Source organism: Callospermophilus lateralis, chromosome 8 (assembly GCF_048772815.1).
Source record: "Callospermophilus lateralis isolate mCalLat2 chromosome 8, mCalLat2.hap1, whole genome shotgun sequence".
Taxonomy (NCBI): Eukaryota; Metazoa; Chordata; class Mammalia; order Rodentia; family Sciuridae; genus Callospermophilus; species Callospermophilus lateralis.
Window position 1 is genome coordinate 105116003 of NC_135312.1, and position 25735 is coordinate 105141737.

The 25735-nt window shown below is 31.1% G+C and overlaps 1 protein-coding gene across 3 annotated transcripts in view; it reads left to right on the forward strand.

The window, feature by feature from the left end:
• Fstl5 (follistatin like 5) overlaps positions 1–25735 on the forward strand; it is a 722640-nt gene that overhangs the window by 615479 nt on the left and 81426 nt on the right. For all 3 annotated transcript variants that reach the window (XM_076864750.2, XM_076864751.2, XM_076864749.2), the window contains 2 exons: positions 5256–5374; positions 21210–21359. In XM_076864750.2, coding sequence (XP_076720865.1) covers positions 5256–5374; positions 21210–21359 — 269 coding nt within the window. The remainder of the gene's footprint in view (positions 1–5255; positions 5375–21209; positions 21360–25735) is intronic.

Sequence of the window (25735 nt, forward strand, 5' to 3'; positions counted from 1 at the left end):
CTCTGCTGAGTTATTTAAGGTGATAATGCAATGTTGTCCATCTATTCTTTAAGTTTAAAAATGGAATTTCTTCAGTATATCTTTTTTTTTAAAAAAGTAAAGCATTCTCTTTTTTTAAACCTTTATTTTATTTATTTACTTTTAAGTGGTGCTGAGGATCGAATCCAGTGCCTCATACATGCTAGGACCACTGAGCCACAACCCCAGCCCCTTCTTCTCTATTTCAATAAAGCATATATGTTAAGGATGACAGGAAAGTCAAATGATAATAGCATCAAGGAAAGATTTTGTGCAATATGAAAACTAGTAAAATACCTTTGATTCCCAAATCACAACATCATAGAATTGTCACTTGCTATTGACAGTTATATAAATGCTAAAGCAATGACAATTTAATTTAGAGGAAGAAAAATGTCACCATAAACTCTCTTCTGTGGGTAAATAATATATGCATCTACCAGTCAGAAAGAAACCAAATTTTATCATTGTATAATCAGTATCATTATATGGTCTGTATGCTATGTATAATAAAAGGTACAATTATCTTACCACAGTATACCATTGTTTTTGAACAGATTTCCATTTCCAAAGGATTGAGATAGGAATGTGCATTATGAAAGAAAAGTGACCACAACACTCAGAGCAACCAAGAGATCTTTATTGCAGCAGTGCAACAGAGGAGAAAAGAGAGAAAGAGAAGAGAGAGAGAGAAAAAAAAGCACGTGCAAGAGAGAGACAGAGAAAGCAAAAGAGAGAGCAAGAGAGAGAGGCCCAGCAGGAGGGAGTTTTTATAGCCCAAATCTAATGGGGTCTCTGGGTCTGCAAGCTGCCTTGTTGGCACACAAGGGGGTTAAGTGTTAGGCCTGGAGTGGCGAGTTGAGTGTTCAGCCTTGAGCGGGGGCTTGGGCATTTGGGCTTGAAGCAAACAGGTGACAAAGAACCAGACGGAGGGTTAGAGAAGCCAGGTCATCCTGCAGCTAACTTTGTTTGGCATGATCTGCAGACAGCTTACTCAGCCTGTCCTGCACCTAACACATTACATCCATTTTTTTTTTTCCCCTCAGTCCAATTCATACATTTAAAGGTGCAGTATTGATTAGAAAATCCTCTGGGAAATATTTCTTTCTTATAAGACTTCAAATAATTCTTGCTTATGTCTCTTCTCTGTATAGAAAAATAAAAGCAAAAAGAAAGCTCACGAGGAACAAATAAATTATGGATTACTTTCTAGAGTCTCTATATTCCATTACATTAACAATCGACCTGGAAAAGACAAAGTATATGTGTCTGTCTTTGCTAGGGTGAAAAACAAAAAACAGCCATCATGGTCATGTATTCCCAATCTTGTGGAACTAGAATGACAGAAGATTTCACTAAATTTGTTAATGTTTGTAATTTACTGCAACAAAACTAATTAATGAAGAGAGAGTTTTAGTTAAAATTGACATCATTATCAATACTTGAGATCCAGGACTCCTTAAAAACTTTAAATATTACTGAGAACTGAAGAGGTTTTGTTTGTTGGGCTATCTATATCAGTATTCAGATATTAGAAATTAAAGTAAGAATTTTTAAAAATTGGTAAAATTTTAAGAACGTGCATAGTATCTGAGAGGTGTAACTCTATGACCAAACATATGCTTAGCATGTGCCAAGAGCCAGGGATTGATCCTCAGAACCAAAAAAAAAAAAAAAAAAAAAAAAAAAAATATATATATATATATATATATATATATATATATATATATATATAAAATAAAACCATAATAAAACAATTACATGTCAACATAGATCATGCTTTATATTTTAAAATACACATTTTCAAAAAAAATAGCAAATTCACATTATTTTACATTTTTCAAATTTTCAAAAAATTTTAATGGAAGATGCTAGATTCTGTGTTTCTTTCTGCATTTGTTAGAGAATTAGAGAAAAAATGCAAATGATTTTTGGTATTATTATGAATATAGTTTTGACTTGCCAGACCTCCTGAAGGAATCAAATCTAGAAAATGTTTTACCAGGAAAACAACATAAATTTTAACAGATCAGGCTGGGGTGTGGCTCAGTGGTTGAGTGCTTGCCTCGAATGCAGGGGGCACTGAGTTTGATCCTCAACACCACATAGACAAATCAAATAAAAATATTTTTTAAAATTTTTTAACAGATCATGGGTACTGGGAAAACAGGGCTTAATATAAGATATCACAGAAAATGGAAATTTAGCATGGAAAACTGAAATTTACCAAGCAAATGATCATACAGACTAATTAACACTCCGACATTAAAAAAAAAAAAAAGTTAAGTGCTTATTCTGTGATTTGCCTCTGATCTGTCTGAATGAGAAGAAGGAAATTTATCTTCTTTGCCACATTCTCTTATCCTTTCCCTTCATAAAAGATATGGAAACCGAGTAGTTAATATGAATATACACAAATACATTATTGTACTGTTTACACCTGAAACTAATGAATGCACAAATGAAAATTCACATGAACCTTTAATTTCTAACATCTCTGTCAGGTATTTTACATTACTCTCTCCTGAATATTTTTTTTAATGAATTTACAAAACGATAATGTTGTAGCAGCAAATTTAAAAAGAAGCACATCTGATTCCTATATTCAGATAATAAAATCTGTTGCTAAAATCTAAATAATAACTTTTGAGGAACAAAGTAAGCCTTAGGAAAAACAAATGGCCAAATAGTTTCTCTCTTGGGTGAGGAGGGGAGAAATCCACAGAAAGCTCTAAAAGCATAGATAAAACATGATGTCACAAGTGGTATGATTAAATACATTGGTATTTATTGTATTATTATAACCAATATATATAGTATTTGTTGTCATTATTTTTTAATAAATACTAACGAGTTACATTTCCACTAAAACTATCAAATAAAAAACCAAGAACTCAGCCTTGCATAATGTATTTATATTTCATCTTCAATTTGTAATCTGGTATTTTATACTTTATAAAAATGCTTATATGGATTTCATACATTTAAAAGCAAGGAAGTGGACTTTGAGATATAAAAGAATGATTTGGGTGGATTAAGTGGTTTTTAAAGGGAAATATAACTCAGAAATTTCATTGGTGCAACGAATCATAGTGGAATCCCAATGATTCTGTTGCGCACAAATTGTAATAAAAGTAAATAGTATGCTAAAAGTATCCAGAGGGCTGGAGGGAAATATATCCAGAAACTTTGCCACCAATCTGGACTCCATAGTTCTTAATTTCAAACATACTCAAATACATGATTGTAGGGAAGAATTTTATAAGATCTAAGGGAGGGCAGTTATGTTCATTCAAAACTAGGAACAGCTTTGTGATAAATATCAACCCAAGTGGGTAACTGGCACAATTGAAAATCAGACACCATGTAACAACTTTCTTATCTTCATAAGTTTCAACCAGAAAATTCAGGGTCCAGTAATGTTAAATTGATAGTTATTGATTTATAGGATATATCAATCTAATGTTAATGTTTAAATGCAGGTTTTGCTGATACAAATCAAAAATTTTGACATAAACACTGATAGTATTTGTTAAGTTTTATCCTTTAGGAATGGAATTTACATTTCTTTATGCACAGCTATACTTATAAATTACAGCTGATAAGTACTAAGTTTTATTTTATAAATAATATGACTTGAATTTAGTTCTTGCCACTTCTGCTACTGTTCAGGAATATTCTATCTTAATGCAGTGCTCTCTGGAAACATAAAGCATAATTAACTGATAAAGACTGCATTATTGAAATACGAGTACTGTGAATTATTTATAAAACAATAAAATGTGTCAAACAATCTGAAGCTATTTAAAATGCATATATATTACTAGATTGAAATAACATCATATTCTATACAAAAATGTATACACACTTTATGAATCTGAATATGCTATAATTAAGTTTGAGTACATTTTTCTCTGAATCATGAGAATAGATTTACATGGCTAGATGGAAGAAATCTGTGACTTTTGTATTTACTATGAGCCTAGTTAGAAGATTAAATATGACTTAAGTTCAATAAACAAATATTTGCACAAATCAATAAGCTTTTATTGTGATCCTCCATGGATTTATGTCTGAGGTAAACTTAGTGGTGGTCTTATAGGTGGTCTCAACTGAAAAAAAATAATAATTATGCAGGGGAAATTTATTTGTATTTAAATAAATTATCTTTCTCCCTACCGATCTTTTTACCATTTAAGCATTTTAAGCAACAATTGTTTGTCTTTCCAAGTTATCAAGATTTCAATATTATCCTCAATCTTTCAAAGAGCATGCACTATCATGAAATTATGTAAGATATAATTAGGCTGAATAAATTTGATTGAACTAATCAGTACAACTGGAGAAAGAAGCTATGCAGTCTAGGATCAGAAAAGGAAGACTACATGGGCTCAGAGCTGAGCACATTGAAACAGAGCCAAAGCAGAGAAAACAATAGAACAGGTGTGCATGAATATGCGGAAGCTCTCTAGGCGCAGTCCTTGGTTAATCCCAACTACACTGCAGGTGTCAATCTTGTAGCCCCCTTCCCCCACTAGGTGTGGAAAAATTCTGAGATGCCACACAGCCAGTTATATAGTGGGGAAAAAATTAAAAATATGATTTAAACCATTACACTGAGATTCTTCTATGACTTAATATTAATTCATTCTAATTACAGAAATAGAACCTCAAAATTGCCAGTATAAAACTAATATGTGAATACCTATATAGGATTATTTTGACAAAAAATAGTTTTGGAAAATATATATTCTCTGAAATCAAATACACTTGATATTTTGTCCCTAAAAATCTTTATGTGAATTAAACTCACACAAAGAATGAGGTTTAATTTACACCAGTGAACTCTAATAAAAATAAGAGAATAACACTGATTCTTCAGTGATTATTTTTACCCCCTAATCAACACCTACATTAAGCGAGGTCAGTATCCAACAGAATGTATGTGTCAAAGAGTTTATAATTCCATTTATAGTTCCTTTAAAATGCATGAATCATTTATTGAATTATATTTTAAAAGTCACTGAATTGCAGAACAGGAAGAATAAAACAGAATGTCTGCATAATATCACAAAGTGGTTCTAGCATACAGTGAAAGTCCTATGTGGTTTGCTTTATTAATGTTACACAACTTGACGAATTGATCTCCTGTTAGAAATATGAGGGACACTGAATTTTTGTTGTAAAGGTTTCTGATAAATTTATTTTGAACTTTTGAATATGTTTTTGTTCTTAAGGTCTGGGAATTGGGAACATGTTCTATGTTTTTTATGAAGATGGAATCAAAGTGATACAACCCATAGAATGTGAATTTCAAAGGCACATTAAGCCTAGTGAAAAGCTCCTTGGATTTCAGGCAAGTATCTAAAACATTCCTTTGCAGTTTTATGTAGCAATTTTTTAAAGTAGAATTATGTTTTGAAAATACAATGAAACTTATACACATGTGAAACGTGTTAGAAGGAAAATATTAAATCTGTGATATTGACTATTGCTCTGTGAATCTTTGTATCTGAAAAGAAAAATAAAACAACATATTGTATACTCATAAATACTTGTTTGTAATTACAAGGAAGGTGATAAAAGCAAAATTTCAAGAATAAACAACATGAAATAACTTCCCCTAACGTCTGTTTTTAAGATTATTATTATTTTAATAAAATGAAGGAAAGTGGCATGTGAATAATTTGTGGGAAGTGAGATAATATTATATGCTTTATGAATGTTGATTTTTTTCATTATATTCATAGGGTCTCACTGAATGGGAAAATTTAGATTAAGTTAGAGGATATCAAATCCTATATTGATTCATTTATATCTCATTTTTTTACCATAGAAATTTTAATATACAAATTTGGGTATCAAATTCAGAAAATGAAAAAAATAAAAGCTCTGGAAATATATGTATTGATTATTTATATTAAGGACATTCTGTTATTTTTATAAGTACTTAATTTTTTTTCATTGTTGTGGCTATATATATATATATATATATATCCAGATAAATTTTTGTGTATACTACAATATGGAATACTAAAATTGTTCATGCTATGTATGTGTTCCTACACAAGTACTATAAATACCCAAAATAAGATTAGCTATAAGGAACCTTATCAAGGAATCCTCTCCTGAGAGTCATATTTAAAATTCACATGGCCATGGTATATGAGTAAAAAAAATATGTTTGTTCATAGATTAAATGAATAAATAGATTTACCTGTTTTTTTGTTATTATATCTTCTCAAGTACAGAAGCATTTTAAAATACTGATGTAACTTTCTTTTATATTCCTTATAATTCTAAATTCATTTTTAATAAGTTATGTTTATGTGCATATATATGAATAATAAACACACAAATATGAATATACATTTTTGCTTCTCAAAAAGTAAATAATTTATTTAATGTTAAATTCATACTTCTTAAAAAAAAATGCCTGGATGAGAGTTCTAGGTGAACATGCAGTTACAGGAAGAATCATATCAAAATGATTATTTAAAATCAGACTAATTTTTTTATAGCAGTGTTCCTCGCTGATTCTGATTAGAATCAGTAGTTTCATAGCTCACTGACAGATTTCTTATGGCATTTAAATTTCATTTGTGAATACTAATAAGATAATGTGTTACTCCTTATCATGTAACTGTGACCTCATGAATCTGATTTGCAAATTTGGAGAGAATGTTTTTCCTTCCTACGTGTGTGCTATTCCAGTGTATTATGACTTCATATCATGTATTTTGGCAGCTTTTGCATTGCTGTGACCAAAATATTAACAAGAACAACTTAGCAGAGGAAAAGTCTATTTTAGCTCACTATTTCAGAGGTCTCAGTCCATATATGGCTGACTCTATCACTAGGGGTTCAAGGTGAGGCAGAACACCATGGCTAAACCCAAAAACAGAATATAATCCCCAAAGGCAACAACCTCCTCTACTTCCTCCAGCCAAATCCTACATGACTATATTTACTGGCCAGTTAACTCATCAGTGGATTAATCCATCAATTAAGTTATGCCTTTCATAATGTAATTATATCCCTTCTGAAGGTTTTTATTTATCTCAGAAATTAGCTTTGGGGTGACACCTCATATCTAAACTATAACATTATGTAATGCAATTCTTAAAAAAATTTTTTTCCATAACATTTTTGATGACTCTGGATAAGATAATTTAAACATTAGGAATCTAAACTTGAAAAACAAGCTAAAATTTGATGTGTTAGTTTTGTCACATGTCTGATGCAAAGGAATGTGAACTTTATTTACTTGAATTTCTGTTCCCTTGAAGACTTAATGAGATATCATTCTGAAACAGTAAAACAGAAAAATCATCCATATTTATTCATTTCAATGTATATAGACAATTCTAAATATGGTATCAATTAATTATTTAAATCAAAGCAAAATATGTAAGCAGGAAAAACAAATATATACAGTGTACATATGAAGACCTATATACAAAAAGTTTTATATGATTTTCTATAAAATTAAAAATTAAAGAGAAGCTGGGCATGGTAGCACATGCCTGTAATCCCAGGAGCTCAGGAGGCTGAGGCAGGAGGATCCCAATTTCAAAAACAGTCTCAACTATTTAGTGAGGTTCTGTTTCAAAAAAAAAGGTGGAGTATGCTACAGCTGTGGCTCCATGGTTAAATTCCTTTGGATTCAATCCCAGATAACAACACCCCCCCCCCAAAAAAAAAAACACAAAAACTGAAGAAAACACTCCCCCCCCAAAAAAAAAAAAAAAAAAAAACTGAAGAAGAGATTAACTTATTCAGTGTACAAATTAATAGTGACAAAGCAGTGACAAATTTCTCATTACTACAAACTAAGTTACTACATCAGCCAAGTCACAGATCCTGGAAATATAGAGTCCAAACTGCACAGGTCAGAGTAGGATGATAAAAACATGAATGAATGTAGCCTTCAGGTTAAAGTTTGTAAATCAGTCTAAAAACTCAAGCAGAAATTCTATGTTGAAGCCTTGAAGGAGGTTCCCCATTTTTGCTCTTTGGAGACCCATGTTCACTATGGAGGGTAACCTGTTTCACTTGAAGTTAACTGGTGTTAAATATTAACCACCTCCACAATCACCTTTACAACAAGAGCTAGAAGTATATTACCAAACAACTGGGTATTATGACCTAGGCAAGTGGATATACATAACCCGCCTTTACCTCTCCTCTTTTGCATTCAAGGACTAGGTTTAATTCATGTTTGTGTTCCTAACAAGTTCAGTACAAGGCCTTAGACATGACAAATGGTCAAGAATCATTGGTTAAAATGACTTTAATAAGTATTCTCTTGCTTATGATCTTTCCTACTCATTTTCTTAAGCATTCTCTAAGTTTAAAGATGTACATGTATACATTTAATTTCTTACCCATGATAATATTTTATCTTACTTTACAATTCTCACAAAACCATTGTCTTCTGTGTTAGTGATAAATGTTTCATAGAATACTTCATCACTGAATTGTTTCAGGATAAATTAACCTCATGGGTTTATTAATTCAGAATCACATGGTCAAATGGTCCTGTGTGGATATACTGTAGAAGACAATTTCTAGTATAGGAATAAAGCTAGTTTATCTGATTGTAGAAAATAAATCTCTTGAGTACAAGTAGGGAAAATGAGGTCTTTTTTGGAATCATTTTCCTCACAAAAAAAGGATTAAACATGGATATAATATTTTTGATATTTACTTCAACATTAAGGGAATTGTAGCACTATTCCCATTATAACTTGTTGATAAGTAAATTTTAGATAAAAGCTGATATATTTAGAATATAGAATCTTCCAGCAAACCTCTCAGAAGATGCCCATGGTTTGCTCTAAATAAAAATTCAATTTTGGTTCAATGTCAGATAACATTAGGTTTCAGCTTTTGAGAGTGAGTTGGTGAGGATTCATAAACAAGCTTTCAGATATTCTTTCACTTTCCCCCCCCTTTTTTGTTCTGTGGTTTTACTAGATAGGATTCTTGCTGTATTTATCTTAGCCTTATACAGGATATCATCTTGTCGCCTAGAGTATGAACTTCAAGAAAATAGAATTCTATGTCAGATGTATGGATTCAGAACTCAAACTGAAATGAGTTTGGAAAAAGATGTTTAAAATTACAAAGTCAACAATGACAATCTTTTCCAATATTGCCTATTTTTTCACTCCTTTGGTTTTCAACTATGGTGTCATCCTTATCTGTCACTCTCTTATTGTTTAATGGTCTTTAAATTCAGTCACCTTCTATGCTTATAGATCTGGCTTATTATAGATCTAAATGCTCTTCTTCACAAACACCCTGGTGTTATTTACTCTTAATGTCCTAGAAGAGCTTTAAAGAAAACCACCTCTGTCTTATTGTACATAGATTCTATATTACAGAACTTAAAGTTTCTATTATTCCTAATTTGTTTTTTTGTTTGTTTGTTTTGGTACTGAGGATTGAACTCAGGGGTGCTAAACCAGTAAGCCACATCTCCAACCCTTTTTATATTTTACTTAGAGATAGGGTCTCACTGAGCTGCTTGAGGCCTACCTAAATTGCTGAGGGTGGCTTTGAACTCACAATCCTCCTGCCTCAACCTCCCAAGCCACTGGGATTACAGGAGTGTGCTACCACACCTGGCCTATTCCTAGTTTTAATGCTAATTAGAATGATATCAAAGAGTATCAACTGAATTCACTATTCTTATTATAAGAAGTCTGATAAGAATATCTAAAATGTTTCTATTCTAGTTTTAGAATTTCTGTATTAGAAAATTAGTACTTTATTAGAATAAGATTTGTATATAGGAATATACTGTCCACAGTGTCCAAAATACTTAGATATTAAAAAACGGACACTGAAATTAGAAATGGGGAATGTGGTAGTCCACATCATTTTCTCTGAGGGTGTTCCCTCCTTATCTGGAGGAACACAGCCTTGGGGCAGGTGTGAATTCCCTTAGTAATACTTCCAATTACCCCTTTTCCTCCATTCTGTTTCTAATCCAATTATTATTTTTCAAAACTTGGTCCACAAAATTCTTGTTCAAACACTAACCCTTTCTCACAATGTGGACAATTCATTTCCCCATGAATCAGTGAGCAACTTTTTCATTCAACATGCCAGAAAGTTAATCAAAATGTTTCCCCACTTAGTCTTTTCTCTGTGGGTCTCTATTCAAACATGGCTTAACTTAGAAAGAATTATAGAGTGATAAAAATTTAAGCTTTTGTCCCTTTATGGTTACAATGATATCCTATGAAGACTTTCCTAAGCAGAGTAATGTAAACTGCTTATAAATATTCCTTAGAAGATTATTCTGTAGATTTCAAAAGAAATAAGTTTATGAAATTAGTCATTGAAGTCCTAGATTTAAAAAGGTCTTTTAGTGTTTTATTTAAAATCACACTGTTTTACAATTCTCACTTTGCGTTTCTATCAGACTTCAGTATATAAGCTAAGCATTAGGAGGCGCAACAGTGGCAAAGCTTATAAAGTATGCAACAGCGTCCAATGGAGTAATACAGCATTATTAAGGAAGTCCAGAAACATTATCTAAAACAGTATATTAAATCCTTTTCAGAGATTTGTGCCAAATACCAGACAATGTGACAAGAATCATGTGTGTCTCAGATAATCCATGGCCAATATTTACAAACATTTTTATATGAATAATAAGCACCCACTTACACACATAAAAAGGTAACTTCCACATACTTTAGAAAGAAATGTAGTTAAGGTTACTAGAATTTTTCAAGAATTACTTTTTAAGGGTAAACTGAAGAGTTTTAACTGATAGAAGCACCATCAATTACAGATATCGTTAATCATAAAAAAATTGTACTTGAGTTTTACAAAGTGACACAAATTTATCTTATTATATGTGACTTAAACTGTAGTATTCCCAAGTATATTTTGTATTCACAAAAAAAATCTAATATTTTTATATTAATATATTTATAGCAAAAAGAAAATTAAAGAACTTAAATTTTAAAGAACTTTAAAGATAATAAATAGTTGTTTCTTCTGTCATGCTCACTCTATGCAATCAAGTTTATCACTTTAAATAATTTGCTTTGCAGTGATATATCTTGAATTATCAATACTGAATATTTTTTATTGGTGTTACTCTGGGAAAGCTGATGTTTGTTTACATAATCCCAATTTTTATTTTTTTATACTATGTTTAAGTTTAATTTCAATGTTTTTGTGGGATATGTTTATTATTTTAATGATTACTTAACCCTATAGTCCTTATATTTTTTCAGAATTTTTATTTCTCTATAATTTTTGAACACTTGTTTGATTCCTCGTTTACTTTTTAGATCATGAAAATAGTTCTGAAAATTTAATGGTGAAGGCATTTGTTTATTTAATTCTTTTCTGTATTTCATATAGGTCTCCAATATTAATTTTAATTATTTGGGAGGTAGAAAGGAAAGGAAATCATGGTTCAGTAAATTATCAACTTTTAGAGGAGATATTATACATTATTTAGCAAATTAATGGAAAAGTCGATAGTTGTTTAGGTCTTACCCACCAATATAATGAACTACACTAAATAATTATTTCTAAATTTTAGAAAACAACAGAATTCTAGCAGCTACTAATGTTTATACAATTGCATATGTACAAGTCAGCATATATATCATAATTTAACACACATAAAATTTATGTTTCTGGCTATATTTTAAAATAAATATTTCATACTGAATAACTCATAAAGGTAATATGGAGTCATTTTTAATGGGATCTCTGGTAGTTTCCTTCTGCAGTAGTTTAATTATTTTATTTAAATTTATTTTTAAATTATTTTATATAAAAACTTGTACATATTTATGAGGTGTCATGTTTTGATGTATATATGCATTGTATAATGTTGTAATCAATGTAAACAAATCTACTCAAATATTATCGGTTATTTATGGTAAAATCATTACAAATCCTCAAGCTTTTTGAAATGTGCTATACATTATCATCATTTAGAATCCCCCTATTTTGCACACTAGAGAGTCTCACTCCTGATTATAATTTAGTACTTAATCTGCCTTTCCCCACTTTTCCCTCCCCCCACTCTGATAACTATCATTCTACTCAACTTCTCAGAGATCAATATTTTTATATTTCCGGCTTGAGTGATATCGTGTGCTATGTGTCTCTTTGTACTTAGCTTATTTCACTTAACATAATGATCTCCAATTCTACCTCTGTTGTAAATGATGGGATTTCCTCCTAATTTGTGGCTGAATAATATTCCATTGTGTATGTGTACATTTCTTTTTTCATTCACCACGATCTAATTTTTGAACTACATAACAGTGATTATCCATATTATCACTTATGCATTTCTTAGATGAGGTTTGTTTACTTGTTAATCCACAGATCTTTGTTGGCAGTTGTTCCTGTCAGGCTTTGTGATAGGTAGGTCCTAAGGAGGGAAAAAAGACAAGAATGAAGCAAATCTATAAATCATAAACTCACTCATGTGAAAGCTCCTTTTGTAGACAAAGGTACAATGGGGCACAAAGGAGAGAATACTACTACTGCATTTCCTCTAACTTAAATACCTTTCCCAAGATCAGCTGAGTTGCCTTAAAGACATAAGTGTAGATTTACACATGACTGCCTGTGCAGCATTCTATCTAAAATCTCATCTGTACAGCTTTAAAGAAAATGTAATGTGAGATGCATATGGAGAAGCACAACTACTGGCAGTGTCACTGAGTTGCCTGAAAACACCACCACAGTGTTTCTGTGGAAACTGGATCTCTGTGCTGGCTCTCTCCAAAGTGTAATTCCTTCCATCATGAAAAAAGACAGCAGCAATTGGTCCTATTTCACTTCTATTTTTAATATGAAAAATTTGCTCTTTATGTAGGAACAGAGGAGAATGGCATACCATGTTAAAGATCCTATATCTAGTATCATTTTCACTAGAAAACAGTTAATCTTTAATTTGTAACTTTCAAACTACAGGTATTTACTAGCATAATTTCACAAAAATTTATACTACATTGGATAGCTCATATGTGAAATTATTTGAAAAATTAAAAGATAGTAGTACATAGCATCATTCTGATTTTATAATCTGTGTACATATTTTAAGGATTTGAGTTCAACTAAGTCACAAGATCAGTTTTAGTTAATTTTCTTTTAATCTTGTTTTCATGCCCTTATTCTAAGGGATTTTTGTGAAATGGATGATGTAGCTGGACATTATTTAATTTGTCAGGTAAAAAGTGAGAAAGAAAAATAAATTCTTTAGAAAATGTATAATAGGTATATAATTTTACAGAGGGTGGACAAAGAAAATGTAACTTTTATCTCAGAGGTTCCTCCTAAAATGAAGGTAGGAGCAGATCAACATTTTTCTATTAAAATAATACTTATTTCTAAAGATTTAAAAAAATGCTTTATCTTTTCTCATGATTTCTCTCTGACAAAAATGTAGAAAATACACTTGTATATAGATTAACTAGTGTCCTTTCACAATATAACTAAAAGAAATCAAATGTTTATTTGTAATAGCAACTAACCATTAAATAATATAAATTATGTTAAAACTTTATCAAAGAATGTTACTTTGTTTATAAACTATCAGTGGCTTCATTTATAAACTAAAAGTGATAAAAGTACTTTAAACTTAGTGTCTTTAAAAATGGTTAAAAGTGAAGAAATCTATTACTGTTAAATTATTTAATGTAGTATTGTAAAGTCAATTTTTTTATAAAATAAAACATTATATCCAGTGTGTTTATGAATTGCTCAGCCTAGATGACATACACACAAATCAACACCATGCACACATTACTACAAAGCTATGAGAAATATGGAAATCTAGATCTAAAAATTCTGATCCAATACAAAAGAACTCCTATTTTATTTGCCTTGATTTGTGACAAACTGAATAAATGTTCATCCAGAACTATTATTTAAACTATATTGTTTTTGATAAAGTATTCACTACTTTTTTCTAAGTATTCAATTATTCACCTTTTTATTTATACCATGGACTTAGGCTGTAACACCTTTTGGGATATAGATAGATAGATAGATAGATAGATAGATAGATAGATAGATATAGATATAGATATAGATATATATTTTCATATATATAAATATGTAAGAAAAATTGAGAGAAAAAAGATAGCTAGAAAAGAAAGTTGATTCAGTGTTTCTCAAATTCTTTGTGGGAAAGAATTACATTGTTTTGGGCTCAATCTACTTTTTTTTTTTTTAAACTAGTAGTTTTTACCATATGAAATCCTTCAGTTAAACTTCACAATGATACCGCTGGTTAGAGTTGTACTTTCTCACATGTTTAAGTTTGAACATTAGATAAGCACACTGAGGCAAGCATATAAAGCCGGGTTTATTTAAAAAGGTGTAACAAATTTCTTTGGTAAGGGAGAAGAATAGCTGGTATCATGGTATCCCAAGAAGGGAGGTATTCTGCCCTTTTTATATGTCCTAGGATTCCTTTGTTCTCTTGCCTTCTCCGCCTTATCTTTCTCCTTCCTGCATTTGTAACTAGGCATTTGACTAGGCTTAGGAAATGCTCTGTGGGATGGCCAAAAGGTGGGAAACTTGTGGGCTGAAGGAGGAAGGGCAGCATGCAGCAGCCAAGGACACATTAATTAACAACCTTATAGCTTCCTGTAGGGAGGAGCAATTCCTGGGACAGATTATTTTAGCAAGGGGTTGGAGCAGGAGGAGGTTCTGGAGTAGGGCTCTAAAGGAATTAACATTTCAATCCCTCTAGGGATAGTCTCCAACTTTCTGGGACTCACTCAAAATTGGCCTGACTGGATCGGACCTGTCTCGATTTACCTATCTATATTGGCTGCCTGTCTAATTCTGGCTTCAACTATACCCCAACTGGCCTAAATCCTGTTCAAGAAAACAGGTCCTCTGAGCACATACATGGATGTTGTATAATATCAAATGGCTATTAATGTTGGAGATGACTATTTGCCATTTCCATGTTATTTTCTGCTTGACAACAAATGGTACACCAAATAACCTGCAGTCCCAAGGTCACATTTGAATTGGCATTGTTCTTGACTTTATTTCCTCAGTGATTCTGGATAACAAGGCATAGTGTTTAATGGCATGATTGAGGATTGTGCAGCACTTCTTGTGTCATATCTTTGGCTATAATAAATGAGATTTAAGCACATATTTACTGAACAAATATTATACTTCACTACTCCATTTAGAAAATGTAGAAATACAGGAATAGCAAAGAGTATAACTTTTTAATTGTGAATGAAAGGCTAACAATCAAATATGAAATAAGCCAAATTGAATGGCAATTTGATTAAACTTAATCAATTGATTAAATGGCAATTTGATTAAATGCTGAATTGTGTGTCACAAATATAAATTCTATTAGAGTCCAGAGAAAAGAAAAATCACTAAGACCCATAGTAGTTAGGGATGCATTATATAGAAATTGGAAATATGTCTGCCAACAGTAGATTTGAAAATTTAATTTAAAAATGGGTTGTGTGTTTTCATTTGCTGTGGAAAATCATTTTTATGAAATAGTAAGGAGATAGTCTGGTTAAAGCACATGACATATGTTGGAGAAGAATGGAGATTAATGTATAAATTTTAAGTTGTTAAAATTAATTCTTAATTAAAAAAAAATTGTTTTTCCCAAAAGAGACACACTACTCAAGAATCATTAAGGGAGACTCTAGAAACAGAAGGAACTTGGTGATTAATTCTTCTTTATCCTATGCAGCAACCTTATTTATTATTGTGGCATTAAGAAACCAGGAGAGCAATTGACTCACATAAATTGGCAGTCATAAGAACAACCATCCCAATCAAATTTTTAATTGCTACCGAGAGAGGGAACTCCCTGCCAATTTCAGAGGCAGAGTAGCATAAAAAGGTAACAATGAAAAAAAAAAACAAAAACTAAAATATGTCTATTTTCAATGTGTAATGACTAAATCAGTGAAAGAACCAGATCTGCAATATTTTTTCAAGTTTTTTTCCAACATAAATGCCTCTACACACGTATTTATTAAACATCAAACTTTCTTTCACTTCCTTTATCAACATATCTTTCCATTCAGTACATGTCTGTCCAGGAGTCTCTATGATCTTGGGTGGCTCCACAAAATTGCCTAATCCATTGCCCAAGCTGAGTGCATGTATCTTAAGCCATCTTATTTCTTGCATATGTAGGTTGTGTTCTTTGTTGTACTGATTCCACTGGTTTTCATTTATAACTGAGTCCTTGCATAACATGTTGACAATAAAAATTATCATAGAATCAGAGATTTGCTTTTTTTTCTATCCAACAGAATCCTGACCCATCTCTTTTCCTTCAGCACTGTAGTTTCCCCATCTTCCTAGTTTCACTGTTCCTTAAATTTGTTTATATTTTTCCTTTTTTTCCCTAAAAGATAGGACAAACTATGTTATTGTCCTATATGCAAATTTAGACATTATTTTTATTGTCCAGTCTACTCTGTTACTTTATATCTAATAGTCTAACAACTTTGATATTTTTAACTTCCCTGATGTAAACCAGCTCTGATCATCTGTCTGTGTTGATGCATACAAATATTTCACTTTTTCTTTGAGTTATTTCTTTGTTTAAAATTTGGATCACCTTTAATACTTCCTTTTTAATTTTTACTCAAAATTTACTTAATTTTTACTTTATACTATATTTATATTTTAATGAACCCATACAACAATTTTTCTGGAAAGAAATGGAAAGGAGAAGCCCTGGTGAACGGGAAAGCAAGAGATTACTCTCTGGATGTCATCTGATTATAATAGTAATCAGATAATCAGAATGAATGAGCTTCAGAGGTATTTAATGTAAGAGAAATAGAGCAGAGAACTGAAGTCTGAGCTATCAAATTCCTGAAGCTACAATTAGGGAACAGAAAATAAAGAAGTCACCACATTCAAAAAGAATTTAAGTAAAAAGACTAAAATAATACCTAGAGTAGGAATGTATACTAAAACAGAGGTCAGCAACATTACTTCTGCTATTGGCCAGAGTAAATTTCTTAGGATTTATAGTTCTTATGGTGATTATCTTTGGTGCATGAAAGCATACAAGGACATTATTTAAATAAACCAGTGTATATCTGTGTCTGTATAAACTTTTAGTTATATAAATCTGAATATCACACACTGTTTATATGTCATGGAATTGTGACATTTTTTTTTCCCCCAATTGTTAAAACAATGTTCTTAGCTGTTGGATCATACAAAATAGATAATGGACCAAATTTGTTTTGGAGGTCCTTATTTGCTGATTTCTGCCTAACAAAAATGAAAGAACATTTCACAAAGAATCCAGTAGTTGAAACAGCCAAAAGCAGCAACTTGGAATCATATTGCAGCTATGAGGCACATTCATATTTCATTCATAGACATGACGTTGCACAGTATCCTTCACATAATTAGTAATCATCTGCTAGTTCCCTAGAGAACTAAAGGCTAATGATTGGAAATTCTGAGCCCACTAATGTCTTTGAAAACATCTTCTTTGGAATAAATAGTATAATGAAAGCAATTCAAGGTAAAATGTGTTTAGAGTGAAAATTCAGGAAATGGAAATAACATTCTAGAAAGCTTTTCAACAATGTGAAGAGAATGAGATGGATCGTTGGAAGGGAAAGCAGATGAATCCAATTAAAGTTGTTTTATAGTTTTTTTTTTTTTTTTTTTTTTTTTTTTAAGTTTGGAGGAAAGGTGCATGCTTGAATTCTTGGAATGAAAATAAAGTTGTAAATAAAATGTAGTGTAAGTCTTTCTAAAAATAGGGAATGATGCACAAATTTTCTAAGATTGGAGAGAATCAGAAGGGGTTATACCAGGAACTTGTGGAGTTGGATTCAAGAAAATAGAGGTGATTATACAAATAACATTTGTCTTCTCCAAGAGTGATACAGGATATACCAGGAGGGGATGGATGAGGAAAAGAAAGGGAAAGTGGAAATTTGAGGACAAAGCATTTTAATGGGTAATAAGGATAACCAGGAAAAATTACAAGATTCTAATGGAAGACAAGTGGATACATTTGTCTCTTTGACACAGTTAGGTTTAGCAAAGCAGGTACATTAACACCACTGTAATTGTAAAATTAAAATTTACACCACCAGTTGAAATATATCTTATAGACCTTTAAAATTTGGGGAAAGGATAATAAATCTGCAGAAAATATGTGACTTAATATGAAAAAGGTCCAACAGGAATAAGTCCTCATATTGAACTAGAATTGTATTTTTTTTCTTACCAACTTTCATCCTCATTAGTTCTAATATCTTATTAACTCTTTCACTCTAAGTGGTAGTATACATTTCATACAAAATTCTTCTCAATAATATTTTGATATAATTCCTGGTAATTTTCTTCTTCATTATGTATTATTCAATCTTATTTTTATCTGTTATTTTTATCTTCTTTTTTTCTCTTTACATGCCTAATGCCTGTGAAAAACATTTCTCTACAATTCCCATCCATATAAATAAGTATTAATATATGTAATCTGAAAAACTAAGAGTGCTATTATGAAGTAGGTCATAATTGGCTGTAATCAGAAATAATGACATCAAGAAAAGCAAAGAAAATTCAGTGTGACTATCAGGAAAAATTTAATGGCTTTGTAAAAATGATTGTATGTCTGGTCAGGAATGTCTTATGGGGACAAGATTCTAACAGAAAATAATTCCCAGAAGAGCAGTTTATTTTACTGTTGAATAGTTTTGCAGAAAAACAAAGGAGTACAAATTGCTTCTAGTTTCAGCAGTTGTTTGTCTGACAGCTATGTGTCAGGTCAGTCACACTTTTCTCATTATTTTGGCAGGTTTGTTTGGTAGTTTTTATACAACAGCAAAGAACTTACAAACAATTTCACTATATTCAAAGCCTTTCATCAACCTTAGGTTTCACATTTTCCCCACCTCTTCATATCTCTCAAGTACATATTTTACGTAGTGTTTGTTCCTAACAAAATGAGCCCTTGTCAACAACATCCAGCATATTTTTGAAGCAAAGTTTTCTACAGGAAAAAAATGTCGTGTAGGAATTAATAAATTAAATTTCAATACTGTATTCTCTTCTGAGCAGGTTCTGAGACAGATTTTTGCTCCCAGGTTTATGCTATTGCTTAAAGGATGCCATGGATGTCATTTGTGTTGACCCCACTTATAGTCACACTGCAATAGTTATGGTGCACTCTCTAAAATGAACTTCATTTTACAAATCCGGAGGTACCTGAATCAGTCATACATTAAGTGCTTTAGTTTGCAGAGTTTTTACTTGTGTCCAGGCGGCCTGGAACAACTTTTGCTGTTTTGAGGACAGCACTATTGTTACATGTTCTTGAACCATGCAGAGCTGGACTAGACCTGAAAAATAAGTGGGTACACTATGTGCTTCCTGAATTAGATAGGATATTGAGAAAACATAAGCAACAGATCACAACTATCTCATTTCAAAGCACTATGTTATTCACATTATTTTCTACGTAAATAGGAAAACCACTGATAATGATCATGTTGTCCTAGAAAGATTATATTATTAGATACTTAATTTAATTTCCAAATGTCAAATGAGGTATATACCTTCCGTCAGTATCATCTTTAAATAAAAAATACATGTTTAATGATATTGACAAAATGTGTTTTCTCTTACTTGAAAGGGGGCTCTCACTATGTTGTCTAGGCTGGTATGAAACTTCTGGGCTCAAGTAATCCTCCTGTTTTACTTCCCAACTAGCTGTAATTACATGCATATACCATCATGTCCCTGGCTTTCAAAGTGTTGTTGATTGTTTTATGCATATTAAACACAAATGGTAAATGGGATCTCTAAAGAAAAACTGTTTTTGCAAAAATTAGGGGAAAAAAAGGGTATTATTGTAACAGCTAAGCAAGTAATAACTGGAACATACAAATCAAATAAATTAGACATTAGTTATTAATGATAAGAATTAAATAATAAGTCAAATGAAACCCTGGAATAATTATCATTATATAAATAAATGTTTATTATCACACATCTATTTTATGAATAGTTCAACCAATCTCTCTTCTTAGTGACTTTTCTAATTTTTAAGTAAATTGAAAGGATCATGAGTAAATTAAAGAAACACATGGAAATATAAATCATGACCTAAATGACACTTTTCATATACTTATGATTTTCCTCCCTGAATCACAGGCTTATGAATTCCCTCAAAAATCATTTGTGAACAAAATTAAGGACAGAAGGAAATGGAGGATTTTCTTTTTTTTTTTTTTGCCTCATTTATGATCATCTCACAGAAAGCATACAATCTACAACCAGAAAGCAATTCTAGCGCAAAAGAGCAAAGTCAGAAGACATGGGTAGTTTAGCCGGGAGCAGTGGCACATGCCCATAATCCCAGTGGCTCTGGAGGCTGAGACAGGAGGATCATGAGTTCAAAGCCAGCCTCAGCAAAAGTGAGGCATTAAGTAACTCAGTGACACCATGTCTCCAAATAAAATACAAAATAGGGCTGGTGATGTGGCTCAGTGATTGAGTGCCCCTGAGTTAAATATCTGGTATCCCACAAAAAAACAAGACAAAACAAAACAAAAAGATGTGGGTAGATTAAAGGATTTTTGTAAAATTTTACTGCTATACCAAATTGAATAATAAAGTAGCCATTGTGAATAACTCCTTTACAATAATTTCTCTAAGCTTCTGATTCACAACAAATTAGAAAATTAAAACCAGTTAGTATTTTTGACAAGACTATTCAAATGCCTTGGGGGTGGGTGTAGTCATCAATATTCTGAGAAGATTTGAATATGCATTAGTGTGATATTTTTCTGTTAAAGCAAGTAAAGACTTGGAAAATTGGAGAGAAAATACTGGGCTTACTCTGTTTTTCTGAAGTTGCTGAGTTATAAACAAGTAGTAAAAAATGAAAGCACTGCATTGAACTATAAAAATCAGTAATTCAGGACATAAGATTTATCTTAAAGGAACCAATTTCACATTGATTTCCATACATATTTAATGAAGCGAAATACACTCTACATGCTGTTTTATTTAATACTTTCTATAGACATGTTTAACATTTGATGCTGAAAGCAATAAAGCACAAAACATTAATTTTATCCATGAAATTCTCATGCCTGTTCTATAATTTAAGATGTGAATTTTACTACCATTTCCCTAAATTACAGGATGAAGTCTGTCCCAAAGCTGAGGAAGATGAAGTTCAGAAATGTGTGTGGGCCTCTGCTGTTAATGTCAAAGACAAGTTTATTTATGTTGCACAGCCAACTTTGGACAGAGTCCTTATCGTTGATGTGCAGTCCCAAAAAGTTGTTCAGGTATGAATGATTGCTATGTTTGAAAGTGAGTTTTGGAAATCAATTTAATTAATCCAATTGTCAGCTACCTTGTAACTTGTACATTATCATTTTGATTGTCATTAATAATGTGTTTTTTACCTAGATAATTGGAAAATACTTGCATTTTCTGGAATCTGTCTTCTCCTTCAAGTCTTTGAGAAGCATTCTGTTCTTAAGGAAGCTATTTAAATATACTTTTTAAAAACTTAGGTTCATGAATACATTATAGCATTAACATGACTGTTTCCACACAAATCATCTTTGCAAGTTTCTTATTCTGTCCCAAGTAAGGAAAGGCCCAGTTTCAGGGTCTAATAAAAACATTCCTAATTATTATTATAGAACTAGAAGAAAATCTTTATTTTTGTATTCTTAGCAAAAGCTTAGATAATAGTCTCTTAATAAAAAATAGGAATGTAGAAGAATTTACTAGATAGTTACAAAATAAGAAGTATCTTCATAGGCCAGTGATAGGAAAAATAATCTCTAATAAACATTGCCATGGTGATCTTTTCACAATCTGTTCAATTCACACTTCCATTTTCAGCCACCAACTGCTTCAGCATTTGCTCTTTCTAAGGCTGAACTACTTGGGCAATTTACTTGAATTCAAAATCATAATCATCATTGGGCAGTATAGGTATCCAAATGATCTGCCTCCAAAAGTGGGCCCTGGAATGTCTTGATTTTTTACTTCTCAGCTCAGAGAAAAGAAACATAAAACAGCTTTAGGTGCATATAATCTGCTACATAAGAATAATGACTATATATCTTATAGTTATTTTAAGAATTAGATGAATTTTTAAGTGTTATATGAACGGAAAACATTAATAGCAGATGTAGAGATGTGAAGTGCTATATATACCCATTGAACATCAAAATTTCTTAAAGACAGCGGAACCATGCATTCCTTCACTTATACAGAATTTTTAATAAATATTGGTTGAAATTAATCCTCTATTTTTGAAAAAGTAAGACTACGAAGATTCTAATATTCATAAACATCTTTAAGGGGATTCATCCATACATCTATCCACCAGTCCATCCAAATATTCATCTTTCCATCTTACATTCACTTATTGATTGTCTATTATGAGGTGTGTTGCATATCATAAATAAAAGAAATAAAAGGATGAAGGCATTTCTACTAGAAGGCTCTAATAATTCCACAGTTACGAATTCGCAGTGGATAATCAGTCTAATGGTTCAATTTATAATTTTAAAATAAACTGTACAATTATAAGTAAATTTATGAAAAAGTATTCTGCTAGAAAACTATAAGGCTTCAAAGCTTACACATTTATCATGAATATCTGAACTAATGTTTCCCTATCTACTATAAAGGTAAATATTGCTATATATTTCACCTGTTTTGCATATGATTCTAAGACTTCTGGCTTTTGACCACTTTTTTTTTTTTTAATTTCCATTGTAGTATATACCAGAATAAATCAGAAGCATTTAGTTTAGGATGATCAAGACTCTGCCAGAAATTTAGAATTTTATGTACGTTTCAGGAATTATCAAGACTGGTCTTTAAGTTTAATTTTATCTGGAGACGTACACCCAATGAATATATATTACCTACTAGATAGTTAAAAGTGGGAAAAGTTAACATCACTTATTATTAATTGAATTCCACCTTCAGACAATGATGTCAAATTTAAAATTAATAGAAAGTATTGATAATAAAAATGTTCAAATGCTATGGTAATGATCACATAAATTATATCATTTTTCTAAGTACCTATTATAACTATGAAATACTCAGGAGAACATAGAAGACCTTATACATTGATAAAATGGGTAAAAATTATATTCTGATACAATATGACTGTAGAGATTTGGCCTAGAATCTAGCACTTACATTTTTCTTGGTTAGAGAATTAGGCCTTAGGCCAAACATGTTCTCCTTATGATGTTGTTATTAAAATAATAATATTGTATTATTCTTTCTAAATATTGCTCATCCAGAAGTAAAAAATTATGTAAATGTTTGTCACTATATTTAAGTATTTCCAGATTTTGAACATTACATACATGGAAACATAAATTTTTTTTTAATTGAATTAAGCTATTTGTACCTAATGCAAAGTTTTGCTTTTATGTGTCTTGTGTATAATTCTTTCTTTTGTTGTTGTAGGTAAACTGGCTAGCACTGAATATTGTTATTTGAGAATTCTGAATTTATAAATCATATACTTAAAATTTCTTATAACCTCAAAAATATATTCATAGTCACAAAAACTTGATTATTGGACATGCACTTTCCCATCAGAATTAATTTGATAACTTGTTTTGTTTTGCAATTTTATGCTATTGGGATAATTTTAGTGTTCAAAATGAGCGTTAACTATAGGGTTGAAATACTGCCTAGTATTCCTAAATGTAAAGCTGTGATATACCTAATTGTAAGTGTTGTTCAGGCATGAATTATAGTATTGTTGGAGATGAGTTCTGTTTTAATTGGTCAATAATATATATTAAAGAAGGTATAGTTAAACATATATCTTAGCTATATCTCTATATATTATGATTTGATTTGTTGATTCAAATATTGTGGCCAGAAGCTTCAAGGAATATCTATTTTCCTTAGGAACAGTACTGTAATATTCAGCAATTCAGTGTTTATGGTGATTTTATAGAATGACTTTCAGAAATAATGAGAATCAACTGAATTTTTATATATCATTCTGCTGTTAATGGACACTTAGAGTATATAAAAATTTGGAATATTATGAATAATATCTCTCACCAAATTTTTGTATACTTATTTTGTTGGGCATTGATGTGCAGCTAGTCTATGTACATATACAGGAGTTAAAAGTTGAAATGGAATATTGTATAGGTTAGTGTGATAAAGTTTTAATTTCAACTAAATTTAATCTAATGATAAAATTAAGAAGTTGTGTTATTTTATAATTTTTTTATGTTTCTGCAATGATGATAATTAAGATTATTTTGGGTTTTTCTACATGATTTGAGAACAATAATATTAAAATATTAGCTCATAAACTAATAGCATAACTTTCATTTCTATGTTATAACTTTTACATAATTTAAGAGAACAAAGCATTTAAAAGAATTATTGGTTTATATATTAGGACATACAACATATAAAATATATAGTTGTGATATCCTCAGTTGAAAGGGATAGGGATGGAGCTATAAAGAGAGTAGTTTCCCATCTTAATTAAAAGTGCTCAAGAAATTAGGGTTAGATGGAACTTGTCTCAACATAATAAAGATTATAGTATATGACAAACCCAAAGCCAACATAGTGAATGGAGACAAACTGAAAGCATTTCTTCTAAAATCAGGAATGAGGCAAGAATATTCACTCTAACCATTGCTATTCAATATAGTCCCTGAAACTCTAGACAGAGGAATCAAGCAAAAGAAGGAAATTGAAGGGGATATAAATAGAAAAATAAGTAAAATTATTTCTATTTGCTGATGACATGATCCTATCTAGAAGACCCAAAAACTCATCAGAAGATTTCTAAAGCTGATAAATAAATTCAGCAAGATGGCAGTATACAAGATTAACATACATAAATCAATAGCTTTCATTATTCCAATAGTGATTCTACTGAGAAAGAAAACTATCCATTTCACAATAACCTAAAAAGTAAAATAAAATAAAGTACTTGGGAATTAATCTAACTAAGCAGGTGAAAGACCTCGACAAGGAAAACTATAGAACACTGAAGAAAGAAACTGAAGAAGACCATAGAAGATGGAAAGACATTCCATATTCTTAGATAAGCAGAATTAATGTTGTCTAAATCATCATATTACCAAAAGTGTTATATTTATTCAATGCAATCCCCATCAAAATACCACCAATAATATTCTTCACAGAACCAGAAAAGAAAAACAAAAGTCCTATAACTTATTAGGAAGAATAAAAGACTGAGAATAGTACTACTGAGCAATAAGAGCAATACTGGAGGCATCACTGATTTTTATAATAGTAACAAAACCAGCATGGTACTGGCATAAAAACAGACATGAAGACCAGTGGAATAAAATAGAAGAGCCATAGTCAAACCCACACAGTAACTATTATTTCATACTTGAAAAAGGTACCCAAAATATATGTTGGAGAAAAGGTAGCCTTTTTTAAAAATGGTGCTGTGCAAATTGGATATCCATAGTAGAAGAATGAATCTATAGCCCTTTCACCTGCACAAAATTTAAATCAAACTGTATCAAAGGCTTAGGAATTATACTAGAAATTTTTCAAATTGTAGAAGAAAACATAGGGTCAAGACTCCAACATTTTGGCACAGGCACCAACATCCTCAACATGACCCCAAAAGTGCAAGAAAGAAAACAAAGAATCAATAAGT